The 26,238-nt window shown below is 44.0% G+C and overlaps 1 protein-coding gene across 10 annotated transcripts in view; it reads right to left on the reverse strand.

Moving 5' to 3' along the window:
- The window catches only part of MAP4 (microtubule associated protein 4), a 185,666-nt gene that overhangs the window by 29,986 nt on the left and 129,442 nt on the right, over positions 1 to 26,238 (reverse strand). For 9 of the 10 annotated variants that reach the window (XM_045992048.1, XM_045992047.1, XM_045992054.1 and 6 more), the window contains exons 5-8: positions 25,324 to 25,437; positions 22,144 to 22,278; positions 20,452 to 21,567; positions 19,656 to 19,778 (exon numbers count right to left, since the gene is read on the reverse strand). In XM_045992048.1, coding sequence (XP_045848004.1) covers positions 19,656 to 19,778; positions 20,452 to 21,567; positions 22,144 to 22,278; positions 25,324 to 25,437 — 1,488 coding nt within the window. Of the gene's footprint in view, positions 1 to 14,316; positions 17,671 to 19,566; positions 19,581 to 19,651; positions 19,779 to 20,451; positions 21,568 to 22,143; positions 22,279 to 25,323; positions 25,438 to 26,238 lie in introns of all 10 variants that reach the window. The other variant, XM_045992055.1, reaches the window with a different exon arrangement.

Genomic DNA, 26,238 nt, shown 5'->3' on the forward strand with positions numbered 1-26,238 from the left:
GGACTCACATTCAGGTGGCCCAGACTTATCCTTCGCCACCCCTGTCGCCCGGCAGCCGGCGGTGATGCCATTCTTTCCAAGAGTTGCTTCCCTCGAGCCCTGAGCCACTGCATGGAAGTTGGGGTTCCAAACACTGGTTTCTTGCTCCTTAGCATACTGGGTGGGGATGTCAGCAGCCCCAGGGAAACCCACATCTGGCTGGCTCTTGGTCTCTGGCCCATTCTTCCCTGCCACCGTCCCCTGAACTGTATATGCTTTGTTCTTGTCTGGACCCTCTCCGGGTCCCACATGGAACTCAGCTGTCTTCTGCAGGACCGAGTTCCCCTCCGAGGAACGGCAGGTTTCTGAAATCACATACCTGCTCTCAAGGTGACCCGAGGCTGCCTGATACTCCTTGTCCGGCACTTCAATGCTGAGCTCTTTGTCTAGCTTCCCCTCAAAGAAGCAGAGCTTATTCTGCTCCAGGAAGCTGGCATTCTTCACAAGCCCGTCTTTCAGCTGCCCGTCCATGCTGACATTCAGTCCGATTTCATTCAGTTTGCCCTCTGTCCTCTGCCATTCAAATCCAGCTTGGCTGATTTCTTTTGGGGGGTCCATTCGGCACTCTGCAGGCTTGCCCTTACAGAGCTGGCCGTAAGCGGCAGTGCGAGAGGCAGGCTGCTTGTCTGAGAGCGACATCGTCTCTTCGACTGCTCTCCCCCCTCGCTCCTGGAGCTCTAACACCACCTACGATCACACAGAGCTGGCAGTGACATCACACCAAGTCCCCAGTATTCATGACAAAACCTATCTTTCCCCCCATGCTCCCCTCTCCTCCAGCAGCTGGGTGCTGAATGTATTTACTAGTGTGAAAGAAAGAACGAGAAAGAAAGAGAAAGGAAAGAACCTGCTACTTTCTGCACAATCAAATGCCACTGCCAAACTGAAACTGTAATTTCCTGTTAGCTAGCACTCTGTTTAGATCTGCAATTTACAACACGGTATGGTGCCAATCTGGGTACTGAGGGTAGTAATTACTCCGGCTTTCACTGATACAGATACATGCATACCCACACGTTCACTTATCTGACACTATGCCCACACTTCCCCATTCACCCACTCAAAAAACCGTTTTAAAAATAGGCAAGACTCATTTGCCAGTCCCCAGTCATAACCTCGAGAACAATGATTTCAGAAAATGGCTCAGAATTTCACTTAAAAAAGACCTTAATGTAGTATCAAAATTGGAGGTGTTCATTTCTCGGAGCACGAGTGGGTTTGCTGTCATAGCAACTTATCAAATTCACTTGAAAATTGACAAGTGGAGTCCCCAAAGCCCAGGGAGAGCTTCATCTGTAGCTCTGCACTGTGGCAGAGTTTAATAAACGGCTCCTTCCCGGATTTCAGCAATCAGGGCTTTGGAGATGTATATCCCAGTAAAAGACACTTCTGTGACAACATACCCCCACCCCCACTCCTTGCACTCTGACTCCTGACCCTGCTCCCCTCGGTTCCTTGGAAAAGCGGGGTCCCTCCCTCCTACACCAGCCCTGCTTTTTCCAGCTAGCTGACTGCCATGTGAAAACACAGGGCCAGTGGATTTTCCTCTGACCTCTACAGCATCGGGACTCTGGCAATCTGTGACAGGGTCCAGGGTCCCAATTTAATCTAGCACAGTCCTTTGCTGCGCTGGCCTTTCAGTTTATAAACTGTACATTCAGGACTGAAGAATCCATAAAAGAAAATGCTTGAAAAAGAAAGTTACAGTTAAAGGACAGGCCATATTCTACCTTGAACATAGCTGATTTTCGTTGCTTCCCCTGTGAGTCACCATCATGGGCTAACATAAGATACTATGAAATATTCTATCAAGAATACATGAGACGCCTTGTTCCAAGACAAAGAAAAGTCAAGCTGGATTGTTTTAAAGCCATCTGCCATCAACTGCACTGATCTGGTTATCGTTTTATAATAGTGCTTTTAGAAAAAAAAAAGGGGGCAAGTTAAGATTGTTCTCTTTGATCTATAAAATGTGACAAGATTAGCAAAGCGCAGCCCAGGAAAGTTTCCTTAACTGGAATCCCTGTCTCCAAACGCCCATTCTCTACTACTCATACCACTCACACAGCTTCCCTCGAGTCCCCACCTACAGTGCAGGAACCAACTGTATACGCCTTCTACGGTACCTAACACTAGGCTATATGTTCATGATCAGGAGTGGTGGCGTTGAAATCCTCCCCCCCCCCCAAAAAAAAGTGCATTTCCATTTAACCTCTGTCCTGAACATAAACTAAGCTTCTCGTTCTTCTTGACCTTAAGCAGTTTAGTAGCAATACATGTGAAAGCCAGTGAACATTCACTGGCAAGGAACCAAGGTCATCTTATTCTACCACAAAGCTCCAACCAAGGAAAGGGAAGTGAAGATGCATAATGAAATGAAGGCGGTGCCGAAGGATTACGGATTCTACTAAGTAACTGGGGAAAAACAAAGATGAGAACCTTAGGTACAGAAAGTCTTGGTAACGAAACACAGCTGAATCCTAGCTTTCTTATATACATACACATATGATATAAGTAAGTACATGTATGATGAAAGTTAAGAAAGTCTGGCGGGAGGCTGTTGCTGCAATGCTGTCCAAACAAGCCAGAGGCAAATTTCAGAAGATACCTTAGGCAACAGGTATGCCTCAACAACCCCATCCACTCAGAAACTAGTCACTCCCTGCCCCCAACATGCATGCGCAGTCTCAATTCACTGACACCTTCTATCTTTGGTTTGTGGGAGAAAAATATTAATCTGGTTTTGAGTCAGAAGACCAGGTTTTAAAATCTCTCTGTGCTACTAACAGTTAGGATTCTGAGCACTGCACTTAACTGTTCCTAGCTTCAGTTTCTTCATCCATAAAATGCAGGGAATCTTGAAGGTGGCTTCCGGTCTCTCAGTTTTAACATTCTTACATCTCATGAGAAGGCTGAAATGTGCATCAAGGAATCGTAGGTCTGTTGCTATGTCCAACTCAGAGGGATTTAACTTGGGGCTCCCGTGGCCAGTATGTTCAGTAGACCCCGCCCCTCCCCATGCGAGGGTGCTGCCTGTTGGAAGAGGCATGATGGGGGCCGTAGCAGCATGTCTGACAAGGCAACTCAGCAGTCTGAGTTGGCTGCCATATTCTGGAGGGGCAGAGAGAACCCAGATGAAGAACAAGCATGGAAACTTGTTCCTTAGAGTCCAGTGATTTTTAATTCTAGGCAGATACTCCAAACCCTCTCACTGGCACCAACAACAAACAAAACAAACAAACAAAGCTCAGGCAATAACAAGAGTTGCCAGTCCCTGGTACCGTCAAATCCCACATATCTTGTCTCAGTGACTCAATCTATAAATAGCAAAATGCGAGTCAGCCAAAGACCAGGAGCAGGAACCTGGAGAATGAAGCTGGCCGGTCACAAGGGAGCACATATTCTGGACCGTAGTTCTTACTGCTTATCAGAAATGTGGCAGCCTGAAAGAAGACAATGATGTGGCATCTGGCTATTGGCACCAAGCAGAGGCCTCAGAGTTTATAAGGCTCGAGAGTCAGCTCAAGAGCTGAAGGGGCAATGTGAGGGATCAGTGCCCAAGTGGTATAAGCCCAGACAGGAAGCCCAGAGTACAGGGGCGTGCCCAAGACACCACGTCAGCTAGATGCTCCAGCCTACACACAACAAGCCTGGTGTCACCACAGGGTCTGAGTACAACAGGAGAACATAAGGCATGGTATGGTGATGCCCGCAGAATCCAACCCTTGTGCAGGGGTGAAGTAATATAACATAAAAAACATTTAACACAGAGAATGTACCCACTGATGCTAGCTTAAAAGAAAAAAAAACCAACAAAACACTAAGAAAATGTTTCAGGTACGAAGTAGTTTTACCACTTCCAGCTGGGAATTTGATGTGAAACAATAAAGCGTAAACCCTTACACTGGAGAATTACCGCATGAGGTTCCCTCTGACAAAGGTAGGCAAAAATAAACCACCACCACCAAGAAACACCATACAAACCCCCAATTTCAATAATTAACAGATAGGAGAAAAAGAAAAGCTAGTTAGCTCTCAAATTCGGACGAACTGCCTGAAGAAAATAATATTCTATTCTCCCAATCTCTGAGGACAAGGATCATTTTATTCTACTTTTACATTTTTATTATTGTTTTCTAAGGTTTTTTTTTTTTTTTTTTTTTTTTTTTTTTTAATATTTTATTTATCTGACAGAGAGAAATCACAACTAGGCAGAGAAGCAGGCAGAGAGAGAGGAGGAAGCAGGCTCCCTGCGGAGCAGAGAGCCCGATGCGGGGCTCGATCCCAGGACCCTGGGATCATGACCTGAGCCGAAGGCAGAGGCTTTAACCCACTGAGCCACCCAGGCGCCCCGTTTTCTAAGGTTTTATTTGAATTGCCCGATGCTCATCACAAGTGCCCTCCTTAATGCCGGTCACCTGCATCCCCCATCCCCCCCACCTGCCCTCCCTTCTGGTCACTTGCTCTCTATAGTTAAGAGTCTATTTCTTGGTTTGGCTCTCTTTTCTTCTGTTTGCTCCTTTGTTTTGTTTCTTTAAATGGATAAGGATCATTTCATAAAAACAGTAGTGCAAGGACAATGAACCATGTGCTACAGGACAGGATCAGAATGCTCTAAATCCCCTAACTTCACCTGCTCATTTTACAGAAGAGCGAACAGGATCGAGAGGGGGGAAACAACAGTGGTTTGTCTGAGATCACATGGTGAGTTAATGGAAAAGCCACATGGAAGATGCCTGGTTTTGGACCACCAGTCTTCCACACTGCTAGGCCGAACTTCACCTTGGTCACACTGGATGCATCCCCTTTTCATTGCTTCTGTTTTGTTCAGTGAAGACTAGTAATACAGGCTTTAATTTAAAATGCTCATAATTTACTTCTCTGTGATCAATTCAAAACTTCCAAATTAATATCCATGTGTATACACCTATGTGTTTTGTGGGCAAAGCAAGCCTGAAATAAAGGAGAAAAAGCAGCACTGCGTTTAGTTTTAGTGTCTATACCTTCATCGTGGTCTTGCTTTAATTCTGCAAAGAATGAGGAAGGTGTGAGTAACTTCTTCCTTAGCAATCTTGGGTTATGAGTTTCCATTTTCAAGAGAACTTAATTTTGTTATGTTTTTGTATAGGGCCTCAACACTGTGAGCGTCCCTTCATGGGGCTTCTGAATAGGCAGGCGGGTCCTGCTTCAGTAAGAACAAGGACAGATCCAGAGATGGGGAAGGGGACAGAGTGGCTTATACCAACACATACCGAGGAAGAAATCACGAAGAATAAGAAGTAATGGGTTTTAAGATTCTCAAACGAGACGAATGCTACCTGGATCACAAAGATGGGGGGAAAGCTAGTAAAGAAGAATTAGTAAAATCCGAGGATGGCTCTGTCAGTGCTCTGGTCCAGTTCAGAATTACAGACACAGCTTCACTCCGGAGTTCATGTTCACCCACAGGGCACAGCTGTAGCAAGAACTCAAACATCCCCAGCCACAGTGATACTCTATCAAGTTGGTGGGTGAGGAACTTACATTAAGTCTTAAAAAGGCTGAGCATGTCCAGGCAAAAATAAACGTACTTAGGAACCAGAAGGCTTCAATTCTAGACTCAGCTGCCACTGGAATTCCTTTCCGCTAGGTTCTACTCCTAGGCTTATAGAACTCCCTTCAATGTCACCTCGGTGAAGTCTCCCAGACCTTCACCCCCAAACTGACTCACTGATGTTTTTACATCGTACTTGCTCTACTCCATCTTAGGATTTGGCAACTACACCATGATCGTTTACTTATGTGCTTTTCCTGGGAGCTACTAGAAAGCAATGGGGGTGGCCCAGCAGTTGCATATACATTAAGTTTTCTGTAGTTAAGTTCTCTCAGTGGAAGGATGAATGGACTCCTTTTATATGGACTTTATCATTTGACCTCACCCTTCCCATCATTAAACTCATCTAGAGACGTTCCATTTTGGAAGGTCCTTTGGGTTAAAGACTTTTACATTCCATTCTGAGTCTAAGCAAAGTGCAGAGATTCCCAGTGTCTGGTCAGCTGGTGGCTTCTGAGGCTCGTTCATCAGGCCATATATTGACGTGTCTAGGCTCCAAGCATGCTGGCACAATTGGCAGGTCTCTGACCCCAGCAGATGCACTGGCAGATGTTTTGGGTTTTGCCTGGGCCTTGAGCTAGTACTCAACCTGTTCAGGGCCTTGGTTTTGAAATGTTCCACAACTGGTTTCTCTGCATCTTTCCTATCCGTTACCAAGGCAACGAAGCTACTTTCCAGATTGACCAAATGTTCCCTGTTATTGTCTCCATGAAACAATTTCTAATAAATTATCATTACAACGACAGTCGATGATTCTACTGATTACAATGACTGATGACATTCTTTACTAATAGAACACGAAGGGTACGAAGTTGCAATCTACGTTTCTTACCTGGGAGGAAATGATGTTTGTGTTTATATGCACAAAATTATATGCAGTAACATTTCAAAGCCATATTCTACTGAATTTCAGATACATTTTTTAGTACATGTTTAACTCAAGGAAACTGTGATTCTCCCTAATTAAGTTTCAAAGACCGGGAAGTAAACAGTATCAAAAAACTGAAGTGAGGGGCGCCTGGGTAGCTCAGTTGGTTAAGTGACTCAGCTGGTTAAGTGACTGGCTCAGGTCATGATCTCAGGGTCCTGGGGTCAGTCCTGCACCAGGCTCCCTGCTCAGCGGGGAGCCTGCTTCTCCCTCTGACCCTCCACTTCTTATGCTCTGTCTCGTGCTCTCTCTCATTCTCTCTCTCTCAAATAAATAAATAAAATCTTAAAAACAAACAAACAAACAAAAAAACAACTGAAGGGAGCCACCTAACTTACGTGACTACTGATAAAGATAAATCACAGACTGGGGACCCACAAAATGGAGGCCTGACTCACATCAAAAATCTGAAGTCTAAAACTCTAAGTCTGCACTTAGAGTGCACTTAGAGTGCACTTAGAGTGGGAAACACCTCACTGCCAAGGAAACCCAACATATACCAATCACATCCCTCCAACTCAGCTTTAGAGAATAGAACCCACTGCTAGGCTTGTAAGGAGGTCTCCGCCCTCCTAGTCACGCTACTACGCACCACTACTTGTAATGCTCTAGAAAACGTGCTCTAGCCCCAAATCCCTTGGGCAGAGTGTATCTCTGCTTCTTAGGCACTGTACTTCCCCAATCCATGGACTGTTTTCCTTTAAATAAAGGACATCAAACTCCTTACTAAAATGTATTCTTTTTGTCATTTGACACCGTAAAGCATTAAAATGTTTATAGATGAAAAGTCCCCCAAGAAGTAGGACTTGGAAATTCTAAACCTTTGTTCTTTTAGCATCATACTGACCCTCCAGTGATCTCCATGAAAAAGAAAAGAGAATCATCCAACTACAATAGGCAAACCCATCCACTCCCCTTACCATCTCCTCCACCATAAAGTCTAAGATCTTCCGCTTATGGAGGCAACACATGGGCTCCCAGACCTGTCAAGAGCTTATATTCCTCCTCTCAATCTCACCTCAAACTATTTCACAGATCTCCCCGCTTCCCTACTTGACTTACATACCAGCCACTCCAGAATGTTCGCTACTGCTCAAACATTCCATGCACTTGCACTTCACTTGCACTTCACTATGCCTTTACACAGTCTGTGCCCCAGAATGCTTTACTCGCCTTTGCTCTAAAAACTTCTAGCTCGTATTAAAGAACTTCTCTCACTGGAGTAAATTATCTGTTTGTGTGTCTATCTCCCCACTCTAGAGTCCTTGAGGAGTAGAGAATGTGTCATTAACCCACCTTTAGAATGTGGGAATAATGTTACCTGGTGTATGTTGAATGAATGAATGAATACTAAAAAGTCCAAATCGCGTTGCGTGTCCACTATTTACAGAGCAATAGGCAACATCGGTATGACAATTACATTTCTGTCTAAACTTAAATTGCCATCACTGCTAATCAGTTTTAAAACTAACAATTTCAAACTGCTCGTAGCTGAGATAACCTGCTTCAATATCTTAGGTTAAAATAAAAGGTAAGGACGGGGGGCCCCTGGGTGGCTCAGTCGGTTAATTGTCTGCCTTCAGCTCTGGTCATGATCCCGGGGTCCTGGGATGGAGCCCCTCACAGGTCTCCTTGCTCAGCAGGGAGTCTGCTTCTCCTTCTCCCTTGCCTGCTGCTCCCCCTGCTTGTGGTCTCTCAGTGTCAAATAAATAAAATCTTTTAAAAAAGCGGGGGTGGGTGGGTAAGGGAAATAAAGAGAAATACGATAAAGGGAAGACCTCTTTATTGTCTACTTCGTATTTTATTTTATCCTATTACTTTTTAAGATTTTCTTAAAATTTTATTTGAGAGAGCGAGCGAGCGAGAGAGAGCACAAGTGGGGTGAAGGGCAGAGGGAGAAGCATATAGACTCCCTGCACAGCAGGGAGAGACGGATGTGGGGTTTGATCCTGGGACTCCAGGATCATGAACTGGGCCGAAGGCAGACGCTTAACCAACTAAGCCATGCAGGCAGACCTATTTTTTAAGATTTATTTTTCAGTAATCTCTACACCCAACATGGGGCTCAAACTTAGAACCCCCAGATCAAGAGTTGCATGATCTACCAAACTGAGCTGGCCAGGCACACCTGTCCACTTCATATTTTAAAGAAGTAAATATTTCTGCAACATCAAAATTCAGAAGCTACACTGTTTATCATCTGGTTTCTGAATCTCCCAATGCTATTGTCACCCAGGGATAAAAGTGACTGGTGAAGGAGTGTTAAGGGGAAGAACTTCATCTTAAAGTAGAAAAATTAATATTTGCTGGACTTATTTCAAAGAATATTTACATGCATTGGTTCCAATAAGGCAAATGGTAGCCCCGGATTCTTTGAGGTTTGAAAGAGTTTAAGACAGTGCTGAGCATCCAAAAATGGTAGCAATTTTTAGTTGTATGACATATAGAATTTCCCATTAAATTTCTCTAATATATAGCTATTTTTTAAAAATGCCAGAGAATGAGCAGGTAGGTGGGAAGAAAGCAGCAGAAAAAAGATATTACCAAATAGATACTTCTCCAGTTGTAAAATTGTAGCAAGTTTTAAGATTACAAATGGTTTTTTCATCTGCTGAGCATATTTTATTTATAAAACTGTTAGGATCTGAGGTTTATAAATTACTTCGAGTTTCATGCCAAGAGAACTTCCTACCATAAACTGACATTCCCAGCTGCTGGAGGAAGGGCTCAGGCAAACTAAAGAAAAAGAAATGAAGCCAGGAAAAAAAAAAAAAAAAAAGGCCAGTTTCTAACTATGGCAAATGGAAGGGCCTGTCTACAGGGATCCATGGTGACTGTCACACTGTCCCAGGACAACATGCCAAGTGCACTGTCACTCACAGCTCTACCTGGCAGCCAGGGAAGCAACTGGAGTGAAGTGACAGCACAGACCTGAGTCCAGTAGAGGGTTGTCCTTTCACACCTGCTCTTTCATTCACAAAAAACAGTCCCACGGGAAGTCCTTTTCTGACAAAGTGAGCTTAGATTTCCCAAAGTATCACAATCCTCCCTGCCTAGAATATACTTCAGAATATGTGACAAAATCTTCTGCTAAAGTTTCCGTAAACTTGAGAGTGGCATGAAAACACAACAGGAGAAAAAACAATAAGAGAGTACATAGTTAGCGATATATTTACTTTTCATATTTCCAAAGAGGATAAGACTGGGAAAAGAGAATTCATTTAGGGGCACCTGGGTGACTCAGTCGGTTGAGCAGTGACTCTTTTTTTTTTTTTTAAGATTTTATTCATTTGTCAGACAGAGAGAGCACAAGCAGGGGGAGAAGCAGACTCCCCACTAAACAAGGAACCCAATGTGTGACTTGATCCCAAAATGCTCTATCATGACCTGAGCTGACTGTAGACACTTAACCAACTGAGGCACCCAGGCATCCCGAGTGGCCAACTCTTGATGTTGGCTCAGGTCATGATCTCTGGGTTGTGGGATCAAGCTCTGCATCGGGCTCCACGCTCTGTTTAGAGTCACCTTGTCCCTCTCCCTCTATTCCTCCCCCCCCCCAAAATTAAATGAAAATTAATTCATTTGTAATTTTAAAAATGTCATTAGATGGCATATATACGTAAAGCTCAAAAGTAGCTGCTAGGGAAAACATATGAATAAATCAAACACAGCCTCTGCCTGGAGAATAAAATGCTAGATGAGCCAAAAGACCTAGATCCCAAACCCAAATTAGCTTCTGATTCAAAATTTATGTCCTCATGATGTGTTTCCATTTCTCTACCTAAAAAAGTACTTACTTAGTGCTTAGCTATTAAAATAAAAAAATACGACTGTCAACCTTCATCTGTTTCTTTTCAAGAACCTAAAACTTCTGGAACATTCCTCTGAGGCAAGAATGAGAGAAAAGCACAGGTCTTAGTGTCAGAAAGACTTGGGTTCAAATTCTACCTCTGATATGATACGATCTGCATGAACTTCATGGCGAGAGTCGCCATTTTCTCATCTGTAAAATGGAGAGAAGACTTCATAGCATAGTCCAGCGCCGTGTGTATAAGACTACCTACCTACCTACCACCAACGTAACTAGGCACCTGGTATCCACTCAATAGATGGCACTTGCTATTAGCCACTGGCAGTCTGGGGGCCAGACTGAACAAGGCCAGGTCTAGAAGCAGTCATGGATGAAATCTCAGAGCCTACATGACCAAAGGTGCTTGAGTAGAGGGGCCACACTACCTAGTTCCCTATCGCAAATCACTACACTCCCCATTCCACTCAGCTCCATGCCTCAGAGCCCCAGGCTTGCCTAAAGCTCTGTATCTGCACATTCACCTGCTTCCTATCATCTTGGAAGAAGCCTTACTAGAAATCTGCATGCAAGATCTTCTTACTGGAAGATCTGCATGAAGAAAACATCAAAACACCAGTGAGGGAGGAGGGCATGCAAACCTGACCATGGGAGGTTACTGAACATGGCACAGGACTGTGTGGTTGGATAGAAAACCTCGCCATACAAGACATCACCCCTCCCTAGGATAACTGACACATTTAATGTGATACAAAAGAAAAATGCTGACTGGATTTTTATTTATCTTTTTATAAAACTACACAAGTTAATTCTCAATTTTATAGGTAGTAATAAATAGGCAGAAGAGTCAGGATAACTCTTAAAAGTAGTCATAGGGTGAGGAGTGGGACTAGACCTCTTAGATATGAAAATATACTATTAAGTCACATGGTGCCACTGAAGCCAAAGTGGAAAGACCAGTGAGTCAGAAAACAGCAAAACTCAGAAAACACCTGGGTGGCTGAGATGTTAAGCGTCTGCCTTCGGCTTGGGTTGTGAGCCCAGGGTCCTGGGATCGAGCCTTGCATCAGGCTCCCTGCTTGCCAGAAGTCTGCTTCTCCCTCTCCCACTCCCCTTTCTTGTGTTCCCTCTCTAGCTGTGTCTCTCTGTCAAATAAATAAAATCCTTAAAAAAAAAAAAAAAAAGAAAAAGAAAGAAAGAGAACAGCAAATACATACAGGACTGTAGCGCCTGACAAAGGCGGCACTTTAGCAGGCGACAGATTAGACACATGTTGGGAGATGACCAAGTAATCCTATGTCACATCTCATAAACCACACAAACATACACATCAGCCAATTCTACATCGATCAGAGATCCAAACTGTGAAAAATTAAAAACAGAAGTTATTTTTATAAACTCACAGTAGGGATGGACGGACGCTTAACTGACTGAGCCACCCAGGTGCCCCTAAATGAATTCTCTTTTGCCAGTCTTCTCCTCTTTGGAAATACGGAAGTAAATATACTGCTAACTAATGCTCTTTTACAAACTTGGTGATCCACAAGGAAGTCACCAAGTAAGTAAAACACAAAATATATCTATGCCAAGAAATAAATGTTCACCTATAAGACCAGCAAACATAACAACAACAACAAAAAAACGCACTAGTGGAGAAAGTACAGAAGAGACAGAACGGGCATTTGCCAAGTGTGAGTACATCTCTGCGGCCTCTGTTCGGGTATTTGCTGAGTGTGAGTACCTCTCTTTTGACAGTGTGGCAACACCTGTCAAAATTACCCATCCACAGTCTTCAAACCAGAAAGTCTACTCCAGAGTCCCTTTTTATTACACAGATGTATTAGCAAAAGTATGACATTCTGTCTAAACAAGGACAGTCTATGGACTTTGTTCTAATAAAAGAAAAACTAGGAAACACCTAAATGCCCACTGATAAAGAAGCGGTAAAATACATTAGGGTATATCCACGTGATGAAAAGACTATACAGCAATTAATTAAGAATGAGGCCCCCCCTTCTTTGTACTGATTTGTGAAGACCTTTAAAATAATTGTTAAGTTTACAAAGCAAGGCACACACCAGTATGCATGGTAGGTCTCCTCTGTATAAAATCCACAAATGTGTGTGTCATTCCTTCTTTATGCATAAACTCTCTGGAAGGATATATAAAGACACTGTTAACACTGGGTGCCTGTGGAGAGGGAAATTTGGATGGGGATTGATGGAGGGAGACAGACTTACGTTTAAGTGTACACCTCGTCACCATGGGAATGTACTGATTCAAAATTACCAAAAAAAATTTTTAACTATTAAAAAAAGTATAGACTGTCCTTAGGGGAAACGTGTGATATAATTACAGAGGAAATAGCAACTTCTGCCTGAAATCCACCATTCGCTCCTCAGCCACTCTGCAAGAGCAGCCCTAACAACACAGTCTCTGAGCTTGGCTTGGCCAAGGAAGGGTCCTGAAAGTTCTCAAACTTCTGCTTTGCTTACTCAAGAATCAAAACAAATCCTCTTGCTACATTTTTTGGGAAATATGGAGAAAAATGAAATGGCTAGCGTTCAGAAAGCTTACACGTCACCCTCTGTGTCACTGTTCAAACTGAAGAACCAGTCTAAAAAGTAAAAGTAAAGAACTGGCTAGAACGCTGGAAATCCCAATGAAGGCTGGAAAGCCCTCTCTATGTGACTTCATTTTCTGCCTTGGCAAGAGCGTAGCTAATTGAAGAAAGATAAAAACAGAAAAGATGAGAATGTCTTCTGCAGATAACGACCTCGAGTATCCTCTACTCACACAGCACAGTAATCCTCACTGGGCACAAAATTCATGCAAAGACAAGCTTCACCCAAAACAGGAAGTCCCCATCATGCAGCACATCCACCATTCCCTGACGAAGGCTGTCCAAAACCCTAAGGCCAACTGGTGTTCTTGGTTGCTTTTTTTTTTTTTTTTTTTTTTTTTAAATGTCTGGAGTTAGTAGCTGCATCATGCAAAGTGAGAAACAGCATCATCTGTAGGTGGCAAAACCCCAAAGGCTAAGAAACGGTTTTTGAAGGTTAGGCTCAGGGAAGCCATGATTAGGTGTATACCTTTCAGGAAAAAAAGAAAGAAAACATTTCTAAACCTCGAAGGAATCATTTCTCTTAATCTCATTCCAAGTACTTGACGGAGGAGATCCAAAAAGGGCAAAAACAGGAGGAATCCCACATTGGCCAGTGTTAGACCTGTCCGAGGATGCACACTATGTCTCACGGACAAAGACCGTGCCCCGAACTCCACCCAACATGCAACGGTGGCTAATGGCTGTGAACAAACTGGCAGAAGATGTGGCTGCATTACGGAGAGATCATTTCCCACTTCTAGAAACAGAGTCTGTGCCTAGCAATGCCGGTTGGGAACTGGTTACCATGTCCTCATGTGGGGAAGACCATTTTCACTGACTCTGAAAGCAATTTGGATATTCAGTCCCACCAGCACAAGCTACAAATATATACTGACAAGAAAATAAATCCCACGCATACAGCTAGACCTGAAATGTTTTCTTTCCTCCTGTGAATCCTGACACAAAATAAAGATTAAATCTGGTCGTAAGCTTTACACACAGGAGGCACGTTTTTTGTTTTTTTTTTTTCCAATTAAGAATAGCGGATGGTGACGGGCCTTCTGCTGAACAATTCATTGTTTGAAATTCAACTTCCCCTAAAACTCAAGGTTCAGTGCTGGGTAAAAAGGCATGCAATGTAGCTACCAGCCTCCTCAAGCTGGACACAAGGCATGCCCTTGGCTGCAGAAAACACGTAATTAGCAGTTACACATTTTCATGCCAACACACCAATGATTAAGAAGGATGATTAGAGTCTGGATGAACCAAAGCACAAGCTCTTTGCCTTCCGGACGCAACTCAAAAGCCCCAAGCGCGCACACGTCCCCACCGCGGGGTCATACCGCTGGACTTCTGTTGTCTGGCCCTCTCTCGTTCCTGGACGGTCGACTTTGGCAGAAGTGGAGTAAGGCCTCGGGACTTGGTAGGTCTCATGTAGCCTTTCAGCGGCTCTGCCACTCTGCTCTTATCTTCCTTGTTTCCTTCTCCTGGTGCCTTCCGCTCAGACTTCTCAGTCATTTTGTCAGGGGCCTCCGAGATCTTATCCTTGGGTTCTGGGAGTTCAGGATCCTTGGGAGGAGGCGCTACCAACTTATCCACCGCCGGCGACGGAGTAGCCGCAGCCCTGCCATCTAAGAAATCTGACTGGAATTCTGGTGCGGCCACGGAAATATGTCCGGATTCAGTGATTTCAGAAGCTGGGCTAAGTTCTTCCACTTTCTTCTTTTCACTTGTTGGAGGCAAAAGGGCTCTATCTACCTCCTTATTCAAACTGTCTGGGTCCTTGGAATCTCGACCATCAGCATTTTGGTCCTCAGAGAAACTGGGCTTTTGTGCTTTGTCTCCCAGTAAGTCAGGAATCGGAACTGGAGCAGAACCTTCCTCAGACTCTTTCTTTTTGTTAACTGGGTGTGTTGGAAAATTATTCCTTTCTGCACATGCTTCTAGGACTCTGCCCTCACCTTGTAGGCTCTGGTCTTCTGGCATTCCAGAAAGGCATCTCTCTGCGACCTCTGTGATTTTTTCTATCATTTGCTTAGATGCAGCACTGGGCACTGACTCAGATCCTCCATCTATCCCTGCTTCAGTCTTCAGGGGACCAGCAAGCTCACCTTTATTCTTAAGAGCGTTACCTCCCTGGCTGTTAACGGTGTCTATAGCTGCTGTGAGAGTGAGGGCAACCTCTCCTCCTGTGCTTGCGGAAGGTGTGACAGCAGAGGGGGCCTTGGGTCTTTCCTGAGCTGGGACTCCAGCTCTGCTGCAATTATCTACCACTAATAATTTGGACAACTGGGCTGAAGTGGTCTTCTGCCCACTTTCTGCCAAGGGCTTTGGAAAAGATTCACCCTCCTTTACTACTTGAGAAGCAGGAGCAGGCAGTCCTTCACGGGCTGCTGACTCCAGAGCCTCTGGAGGGGCTGACTTATTCATCAACCCTGGGAGTGTTCTGGGGCAGGTAAATGTGATATTTCTATTTTCGTCCACATAGCCCATTCCTTCAGTTCTGTGGTCCCCTGTGGTTTCCATGGGAACATGTATTTCTGATGCATCTATCGTATTCTCCAGAAGATGCTTCTCGGGAAAACTATTTTTAACCTTTTTACTTTTTCCATCATTGCTCCTTTCATTTGGTTTGTCAGCCACTGCAGTGTGGCCCTTGGCTGCATCTGTCTTATTCTCTGCAGACAGTACTGCAGGGACAAATCCTGCCCCCTGGATTTGGTCTTGGCAGCTCACATCTGTCACCTTGGTAGCTGGTTCAGTAACAGCGGCGTCCTTCACTATGTCTGTCTTGTTCCCACCAAGAGCCCCAAGCTCAAAAGAATTAACCTCATCGTTCCTCCCCTTCTGTTCACCTACTTCCACTGTGGGAAGAGCTGATGTACGTGAGGACAAGGGACCGTGATTTAAGGGGGAAGAGAGTCCTAAGTTCTTGTTTGGATGAGGAGTACTGCCAGCATCTCTATCCTTCCCTACAGAAGGTGGGGTGGGGGTTTCTTCCTTGTTCTCCATTCTAGCAGGCTGTGTGGAATAATTATTTTTGAACTTTTTGTTTTTGCCCTCACTACCCCTTTTTTTAGGCTTTTCAGAAATCCAGGGAGCTGCCTCACTACCCATCCAAGGACACGCTCCTTCCTTGCTCTGGTTACTGACACCCCTATCTACAGCTGCGGCCCCCCTTTCTGTTCTAGCGCCGGAAGTCTGAGTCGTGCCTGACTCATTTCCCCAAGGAATCAACATGTGCGAGGTGCTGGGCCCCCTCGCATCACCCGTCTCCACAGCCTCCCCGCTTACCACTGCCTCTGTGAGACTCACTGTGGTCCCTGGTTGCTTTGGAGAACTCAGTTCCTCCCTCTTCTCCCCAGCAGGCATTCTTTCGGTTTTAGGGGCCGCCTCACTTGGCCCGAGAACAGCTGGGCCATCCTTCCAGCTGTCCGTAAGAAACGGGGGCTCAGATCTTGCTCTTCCCTTCCCAGAACTGGTTCTCACTTTCCCAGAACCTGCCCTTGCCTTCCTGTTTCTGCCATCCCCTGCCGTTCTCTGAGACGGCGGATTCTCCAGCCCATGCCCCTGAACTAACACCTCATCCTGCAACTGCTTAGAAGCCAAGATGCTCATCTCTGGACCTGGCTTGGGAGGAGCTTCCTTTGTTAGTTCTTTAATCTCTCCAGCTCCTTTAATCTCTTTAGTTCCTTCAGTTCCTGTCTGCCTGTCTTTCTGCAATTTAGTCACTTTACTTTCATCATTCGCTTCTGCTGGACTAATTCCTAATGAGGTACCTGATGGCAAAGTGGGCACCGGATTAGGCAGTTCTTTTGCGGCTGTGGGTTTTGAAACCCCACCCATAGCCTCTTGGTACAAGACAGGAGAGCAACCCTCTTTGGGCCTGATCTCCAAAGGAATTTCTATTTTGTCTGCAGAAACTTCTGTCTGGGGTGCTTTCAGAACAGACGAACCTATTGTCCAGTTTTCAACCACGGGACTCTTTAGGTGGGGTGCAGGCTCTGGTTTGCCTTCACCTGGCTGTAGCCATTTCTGGTCCTGGCCCAGTGGTACTGCCTTGTTACCACCGACTTCCACTTCTATTCCGGTCTTGGACTGAGAACTTCCTGCAGTTTTCAGGGATTCTTCCAAAGGACACAAGGGCACGCTGAGACTTTCTGAGACGAAGTTTTCTGCTACCAGTTTGGCAGATCTGGACTCCACTTGACATTCCTTTTTTAAGTTTTCTCTGGATGCCAGTCCATATTCCATGCCTGCAGTGGTAGGCAGGCTGGGGAGAACCCCTGATTTCTGTGGGTCTGCTGCAAAGGGATGACCTTTACGGTCGTCTGCACTGTCGTCATCCCAAGGTCCCCCAGCTCGGGGTTGAGAATACCTTTTTTGCTTTGGTTTCTTCTTTTTTTTCTTCATCATCATTGGTGGGCTCTCTGTATCCCAGGCCTCCCTGCCAAGATCTCGCTTGGGTTCAAGGAAGTCAAGATGAGTAGTTTTCCTTTGGTTCCCAGGCTCACCATAGGTAGACGGACCAGAGACCCAACCTAATTCAGACAAAGAGCAGGGGCCCAGCCCGGTATCGAGAGTCTTCCGTGGAGAAGAGCCTCCTAGCAGCTCAGGAGGGACCCTAGCAGGCCTGGGCCGAGTAGACCTGCGGTCACTGGGTCTGTACACTTGTTTGCCTTGTGTGGGAGGGGTACCTGTAATACATGAAGTCGGCCAAAATTCCAAAAAAAACAAAACAAAACAAAACAAAACCTCCTTGTTATTGTTTCTCTAAGAAAAAAAAAAGTCCATTTACTGACTCAGTTAAGTCTGTTTTCACCAACCCACACTCTAAATCATTTAGGAAAATAGATTTTTCCAAAATATTTCTCATCCTTAACTGGGATTAGCAAATTAACAAAGTTCATCATCTCAGGTAAAGAAAAAAATTCAAACAGTTCTTCTAACTTTCTATAATAAGTAATGCCTATAAATCTCATCTGATACTTATTTGTCATTATTTTTAATAGGTACGTAATTCCCAATTCTCCAACAAGATGATAAACCCCTATCTTTTTTGGTGACATTTGTTAATTAACTGAATGCAATATATAGGATTTTGGACAAAATTTGTAATTCTAAGAGTCTGTCACCAATATTATACTAATTACTTGTCAGGCTAACCAGATCAATTCTGGGAAACAGACCAGGAGGCCAGACTTATGCTACTGGGGGGCGGGAGGGAAGGAAGAAGAAAAGAAAAAAAAGATATTATTTGGCCAAAGAAAAACCCTCATCATTCCAGAATCAAAGCCTCCTACTTTGAAAAGACAAATGTGTTAGACTTTAATGTTCTGTTCCTAAATGTACTTCCTGAAAGACAGAAAAATATACATAATGCCCAGTAGGGTAATGAATTAGAACAATTAGGATAACCACCCTTAGAAAAGTTTCAGGAAACCAACTGCACCAACCTCCTATCTCCAAGTCAATGCAGCACGGATTCAAGATCCTGGGAAAAGTCCCACTAAGACCAGGTCAGGATAGCTCTTGTCACGTCTGACCCAATAAAATGACTTCAGAGAACATTAGAACACTTATATAATACCGTTTGTTATTGTTTTTACTCTCCAGTGTCCTGCAAACCCTACTCTTGATTTAACATCTTGGGTTACTGCTTCTCTCAAAAAAGTGCTAGGCTTTAGTACCCCACAACATTTATAACATTTAATTTGGCAAACCAGCAGCTATCTGGTGCCATCTTTTATACTACTTACTGAATTATTATATAAATCTTTGGTTTCAGAGTTTATGCCTGGCAACTTTCCTTGCTATCCAGGCTATGATACAACAACACAAGGGCAAGGACCAGACTTAACTATCTATGTGCCTTAGCATGGTGAACTTTGTACACAGTAAGGACTTGATAAATCTTTATTGATATGTTGTGTCACTAAAACGACATTTAAAAAGACTAAACTTTATTTAGCTCCTACCTGGGGCTAGACAGTATGTAAGCACTAGAAAATCTCAGTGCCATAAGTCAGGGTCCTTACCCTCAAGTTCATATTCTAATCAGTCATAGAAAAGCAAGCAGAGAATCATTAAGTTGATAAGCTTTGGGTTTACATCAAAAAACATGTCATCTTAAAGTTCACTAAATGACTGAACTCCAGGTTAGAAAGTAACTTGGAGCGGTGCCTCTCCAAACTCAGTGTATTATCAATTATCCAGAGAACCTGCTAAAATGCGTATGAAGGTCTGAGGTAGAATCCAGGATGATGTCTTTCTAACAGACCCCCAAGCAATGCAGGTGCTGCTGGGCCACGAAACACACTGTATCTAGCAAGAGTTTACTAGCAAAGGTTTACAGTATATTTGAACAGCACATTCCTCTTATAGCTGAATAAACAGAGCTACAGGGAAGTTAAGTAACCTGCCCAAGATCACACAGCATAGAACAGTGAACAGTGGAACTGGGTTAAAATTTCGATGTCTTGAGCTGATGTAGCTCTAATTTAAAAATATGTAAACAGCTGACTCTCCGCCTAAACAAGACAAAAATCTGCCTAAGAAAGAGATTGGACTTCATGAGCAATACTAATTACCACCACAAAACCAGGGACTACGTCCACCACCACCACCCCATTGCTCCTAGTTCAAGTGGTTTCAAAGAGTCCGCTGTGCTTCCCTCACTTACCCGAGGTCTCTGAAGGAAGTTCAGAAGGTTGACTACCGAATGGTTTCTTTTGCTCTTGTTTCTCTAACACAGAATCCTCATCTGCTGGCAAGGTGGACTTTTGCCCCACAGCTGTGACTGGTTCTAAACGCAACAGTAAAAACCACACAGGTTTTAGAGGAGTGCTATTTCAGCTCTTTTTCCACCTTTCAGAAGCTGGAGGCAGGAACAGTTTTGGAGGAATGAGGGACATTCCTCCGAGGGCAGCAGAGAAATAGAGTGGCAGCTGGAAGGTGAAGTTGGGAAACTTTTTGTTTTGGTTTAAAAGGGAAAAATAGTATTTGTAGGTTGGTGAGAATGATTCGAAGGACAGGGGAAAAACTGGTGAGTGGCAAGAAAGGAAAAAATGGCCAGGGCATCCTTAAGTAAGGAAGCGGATGTGGGATCTAGGAGCAAAATGGGAGAATGGCCTTAATTAGGAGCAGGGACGGTTTACTTCCAGTAGTGGGAGTGAGGCAGAGACTAGGGATCCAGCAGACAAGTAGGTAAGTGAGGTGGCCAAAGTCTGTGAACAATCCCTTTTACTGTTGGAATTATCATAAGGAAAACGTATCAGCAGAGAAGTAAGGAGGAAGATGCTGGAAACTGGAAGATGACGAAGGTGAGGAAGATGGTCTAGAAGAGCAGCGAGGTGTGTAGACTTGCAAAGTACAGTGTCATTGTCTTTATTTTATCTGGTACGACGTTTGTCCCTCACCTCCCTGGAGAACATACACTGACTGGGAGACAGAAATACTGAGTAAACATAAATCCATACCTGGAGACATGATCAAGGTAGGTGCAGCTGACTGCCCCTCGTCCTTGAGAGATTTTAACTGGGACTCCTCTGTTTCTTCCCATGTCCCTGCAGCATGCACATCCTTAACTGGAGCCGGTGCCACCTCTGTTTCTGAGAGCAATGCGGCAGCCTGGGCTGGACTCACACTGTTGGCCAGAGTCCCCTCTGTCCCAGGGGGTGGAGCCACATCCGAAGCCAGGGATAACTCTGTTTCTGGAGGCACGGGCATATCCTTGACCGGGGTTACTTCTGTTTCTGGGGGCACAGCCACATTCTCGCCCAGGGCCATCTCTGTTTCTGCAGGTGAAAGCATGTCCTTGCCCAGGGCCAACTCCGGTTCTGGGGATGGAGCCACATCCTTCACTGGTGCCTTTTCTGTAGCTGGGTGTGGAGCCATATCCTTGACCGGGGCCACCTCCGTTTCTGGGGGCAGTGCCACATCCTCGGTCAAGATCACCTTGGTTTCTGGAGGCAGCACCATGTCCCCAGTCAGGGCCGCCTCTGTGTCTGGGGACAAGGCCACCTCCTTGGCTGGGGACATTTCTGTAGATGATACAACATCCTTAGCCAGTGCCACTTCTATTTCTGAGAGAGATACCGCACCCTTGGCTGGGGCCATCTCTCTGTCTGTAGGTGGTACCATGCCCTCATCTGGGGACACATCCATTTTTATAGGGCTTACAGGTGGGGCCATCTCTGTTTCTTTGAATGGTAATACATCCTTGGCTGGGGCTACCTCTGCTTCTGTGGGCAGTACCATGTCCTTGGCTAAAGATACATCGGTTTCTGCAGACAATACAGCACCCTTAACTGGGGCTTCTTCTGTTTCTCTGGGTAGTACCATGTCCTTGACTCTATCTGATTTGATAGATGATTCCACGTCCTCAGCCAGTGTCTCATCTGATTTGGTAGATGGTTCCATGTCTTTAGCCAATGCCACCTCTGCTTCTGTGGCTGGCGCCATGTCCTTGGCTGGAGACGTCTCTGTTTCTCTAGATGGTGCCATGTCAGCAGCCTTTAGTCCCATCATGATTTCCACCGCTTCTGTTGGTGCCCTCTCTTCTGCTGATGTCACTTCTACCTCTTTGGCTAGTCCTATAGGAAATAAGTAGGCAACTCAGGACCCATCATGATGCACTCATAGCTCCGCATTCAAAACGTACTTTCGGAGAGCACAGGAGTATCTAGATTTTGTGACCATAAAACCCTAAACATAATTAAAAAGCTATCTAATTAATGTACTTGTGCCTACTCTTTGGTAGGCCCAGTACTGAGAAAAACAGGGTACTGAGAGAATAAAGAGTGGAGGAAGAAAGGAGCAGGAAAAAAAAAAAGCACAGGTTTAAAAACAGCAACAACAGCAACAACACAGGCACACAATTATTTTAAGAACGGGAACCTGCAGGACATCCGGGAAAAAAAACCTCTGAGTCCTAAGTCTGCACTGAATTAAAAAGGGATTTTCTCTGCCCGTGAACTCCAAGTGTTGTATTTCAACCACACCTTCATTCCTTCAGCTGTGGAATCAATAATTTAAGGGATACAAGTATTTGTGATAGTTCTGGAATTTTTATCTGTACTATTCCACACAGCTAAAAATTAAGTCTGATGATTTGGATTGACTAAGATACTGGAACCAGTAAGTGATAAAGACGGGTTCTAGTAACTTACCTGCTGTGGGCTGCAGAGGTTGTGGTATGGCCTCTGGCAAAATGAAGGATTCTGCATATGGAGAGTTTGGGGCTTCCACGGGCCACCCCTGAGGTACGACAGCTGCAGGAGCAAAGGTGTCACAGGGAAATAGACCTGATATTAAAACACAAACAAACAGATTCTTGAAACTGCGTCAGTAATAGGGAGAAAAAAAGTATTTGATATTTACAATCAGCTTTATACATCTGCCTCCAGCTCAGGTCATGATCCCAGGATTCCGGGATTGAGCCCCAGCATCGGGCTCCCTGCCACTCCCCCTGCTCATGGGCACATGTTCTCTCTTTTTCTCTAATAAATAAAATCTTTTTAAAAAATCAGCTTTATATATTGCCATAATGACACAGACCTAAGGACCAATGAAAAACAAGGCAAGAAAGTTTTAAAGTAGAAACTGTTTTTTTTTTTTTTTTGAAACTGTTACCATTCTTCAGGTTTTGGCAAACTGTTAAATGGCTGTCATGCTGTTAGTCAGCATTGATTGGCTACCTTCTACAGTGTATTGTGAAGAGTCCAAATACCAAAGACTGAATGCCAGCACCAATGAATATTACAACTGATACAACGTAACATAGAGTAAGGAACTGTGAGTCTTGATCTCCTTCATCTGTAAAATGAGATCAATGTCTCCCTCTGCAACATTACAACAGTTTCATGAAAATGCTTTATAAATTATTAAAAGCTAGACAAATGTTAAAGGATTATTATTATGCTGTACTCTGTCAGACATAATAGGGGATTTAAAGTCACATGGTCCCTGCCATCAAGAGTATTGCAATTTAGCTAGAGAGCCACGTATCAAATACTGTATAGCATGGACTAAGTACTCCAAGAGTTTAAAAACAACCACGAGGGGGCGCCTGGGTGGCTCAGTGGTTAAAACCTCTGCCTTCAGCTCAGGTCATGATCCCAGGGTCCTAGGATCGAGCCCCGCTTCGGGTTCTCTGCTTGACAGGGAGCCTGCTTGCCCCCTCTCTCTGCCTGCCTCTCTGCCTACTTGTGATCTCTGTCTGTCAAATAAATAAATAAAATCTTAAAAAAAAATAAAAACAAAAACAAACAAACAAACAAAAAAAACAACCACGAGGACCAGAATAGTCACAGAAGGCTTCAGAGGAGAAGCAAGAGCAGGAAGAGAGGAGAGAGTAGTCAATTTCAAGGACGGAGAACACTGCACAAAGGAAGGTATGAAAATGCCAATAGGACCAGAATGTTTCTGTGACTGTGAAATTAGTTGGAGTCAAGCAGATGCTGCATACCAGAGAGGGAAAATAGGATGAGGACAAACAATGGAAAAAGGATCTGGAAAGCCAGAGAAATTTAGACTTGAAGAGCGAAAAAACAGAGTGTCATAAGATCTTAATGAAAATGAGATGATGAATACAGAACAGGGACCTGGTGACCAACACAGCAGGTATATTTGGAATGAATTTAAAAGGGGGCAGCCTAAGTATGAAGTGACAGAGGCTTTATACGGGGGAAGGCAGAGAGAGCACAAAAGAAGAGAAGATGCTGTAAAGAAGTCAAGGGGACTAAATGACTCACTAGCTAGTGAGCTGAAAAGCATTAGGAGACTACAACGCTCAATGCTTCTCTTTGGATGGTACATCTCTAGGGGGAAGGCTGTTAAATGGCTTGAGAAGCATAAATGCAACACATGATTAGCCATGATCTTTACAGATACAAAAGTATAAGCATTGTGGGAAGTGGGACTTATTGATGATAGGTACTGAAGGAAACCTCAATGTCACCCTCAAAATACGGCTCTTTGACATAAAAAACTATTTTGAACTGAAGGCAATTAGGGAGCAGTAAACCTAGAAAAAGCTCCTCACATTCTGCTTAAAGGCAGGATATAAATTCTCCTCTTCCTGGAGACAGACTCTTACGAGCCCAGAGAGGGCAGCGGAGGAAATGTGCAAACAAACCTTACTGTTAGTGCCCTCCCATGCATTTTCTTCCCATAGTCTGCCAGTTATGGACTATGAAAACTACTTTCCTTTGTCTTGTCATTTCTTTACACCTTTACTGCTCTATGTTGAAGATGCTACAGAAACCAAAATTCCGGGGCGCCTGGGTGGCTCAGTGGGTTAAAGCCTCTGCCTTCGGCTCAGGTCATGATCCCAGAGTCCTGGGATCAAGCCCCGCATCGGGCTCTCTGCTCAGCAGGGAGCCTGCTCCCCCCACCCCCCGCCTGCCTCTCTGCCTACTTGTGATCTCTGTCTGTCAAATAAATAAATAAAATATTAAAAAAAAAAAAAAAAAAGAAACCAAAATTCCAAGCTACCGCTTTGAGCCACTTTTCGCCCATACAATAGATGCTGCAGATGTTAATGAAAGGTCTGTCTCCTGTTAATCTGTCTTTTTCTTGGAGGCCCAGCTGAAAACCTAAGATGGGAAGAAGTAAAGTTTCACCTCCCCCACAGTATCCTGGTTACATTCATGTTAAAAGTTACACAAAACCAGGAATAATGATACTACTAATTGAGAACTAAGATCTGTTTAATATTTATGTATGTATTTATTTATTTATTTATTGTTTAATATTTATTAAGTACCATGGGGCGCCTGGGTGGTTCAGTCCTTAAGCCTCTGCCTTCAGCTTGGGTCACGATCTCAGGGTCCTGGGATCGAGCCTTGCATCAGGCTCCTTGCTTGGCCGGGAGCCTGCTTCCCCTCTCCCACCCCGCTGCTTCTGTTCCCTCTCTCACTGTGTCTCTCTCTGTCATATAAATAAATAAATAAAATCTTTAGAAATACATATTTTACTAAGTACTACCAGATGCTATGAGAAGTGCTTTTACAAAGTTATTTAATCGTCACCACATCTTTAAGGTAGGAACCATATTATAGATAAATCAAAGTTTAGAGTGTATACAACGTGCCCAAGGTAATGAGCTAGTAAAATATGGAGACAGAATCTGGCCCTATCATATAGTATTCAAGATCCCACGAGAGGAGGTGAGCAGACCCTGAGCGCCCCAACTGCTGAATTCTCTCCTGAGACCAATCTAGATAAAGCCTTGTTACAGGTAAGGCCAAAAAACATGACTTTGCCTAGTAGTTAACTTCAAAGGTAATGGGTAAAAGGCCACATTAATTGTTGGAGTTAAGCAATAAATCCAGTTGATGACATCATACCATAACTGTCTTGCAGGGGAACATTTCGTTCTGCAAATCCTGAAGTATTGGCTGTTCCACTGGGGAGAAAGAGAAAATCCTCCAGGCCATCATCATGGTGCATCTTAAAGGGATCTGAAAAAAAGAAGAAATTTAAAACTCATTCTCAGTGAATACAACTAAAAAGCCTAGCAATTCCTTATCCAATGATGAATATTGTAATCTAAGTTAAACAAATTGAGATATGTAGCTGAACATGGTAGAGAAGAACTACTTCCTTTGTTATAAGTTAAAATACATCATCTCATATTCTCTAAGATTTGATTATCTGAATCCGCCAACAAATAAACTTAAGGGTACAACTAATGCTCAATTCTATAATATGCTAAGAGGTGAAATTACAGATGTAATTAAACTCCAATATATATTTAGACATTCATTTTAGGCTACTAAGAAAAAAAGAAAAAAAAAAAAGACAGCCAGACAAGTAAAAAAGACATTTCCACCCATTGACATCATGAAGAAAACTACTTTTAAAAAGTTGCTGAGTGGGGGGCACCTGGGTGGCTCAGTGTATTAGATTTCTGCCTTCGGCTCAGGTCGTGATCCTGGGGTCCTGGGTTCAAGCCCTGAGTTGGGCTCCCTGCTCAGCGGGGAGCCTGCTTCCTCCCCACTCTCTCTCTGCCTGCCTCTCTGCCTACTTGTGATCTCTCTGTCAAATAAATAAATAAAATCTTAAAAAAAAAAAAGTTGCTGAGTGAACCAAGGTGAACAGCTGGCATCTTAAGAAGAGAAATAAACTCCAGAATCATGAGTTGCCATTAGTAAAGGCACTCAAAACATCAGGGAAACTCTGTGCCTTCTTACATAAGAAAAAGAGCAGAGCCAGTCAGGCCAAGCAAGAATTCTGCTACTAAAGGACACTTGTTAATGATG

Source organism: Meles meles, chromosome 20 (genome assembly GCF_922984935.1).
Source record: "Meles meles chromosome 20, mMelMel3.1 paternal haplotype, whole genome shotgun sequence".
NCBI lineage: Eukaryota > Metazoa > Chordata > Mammalia > Carnivora > Mustelidae > Meles > Meles meles.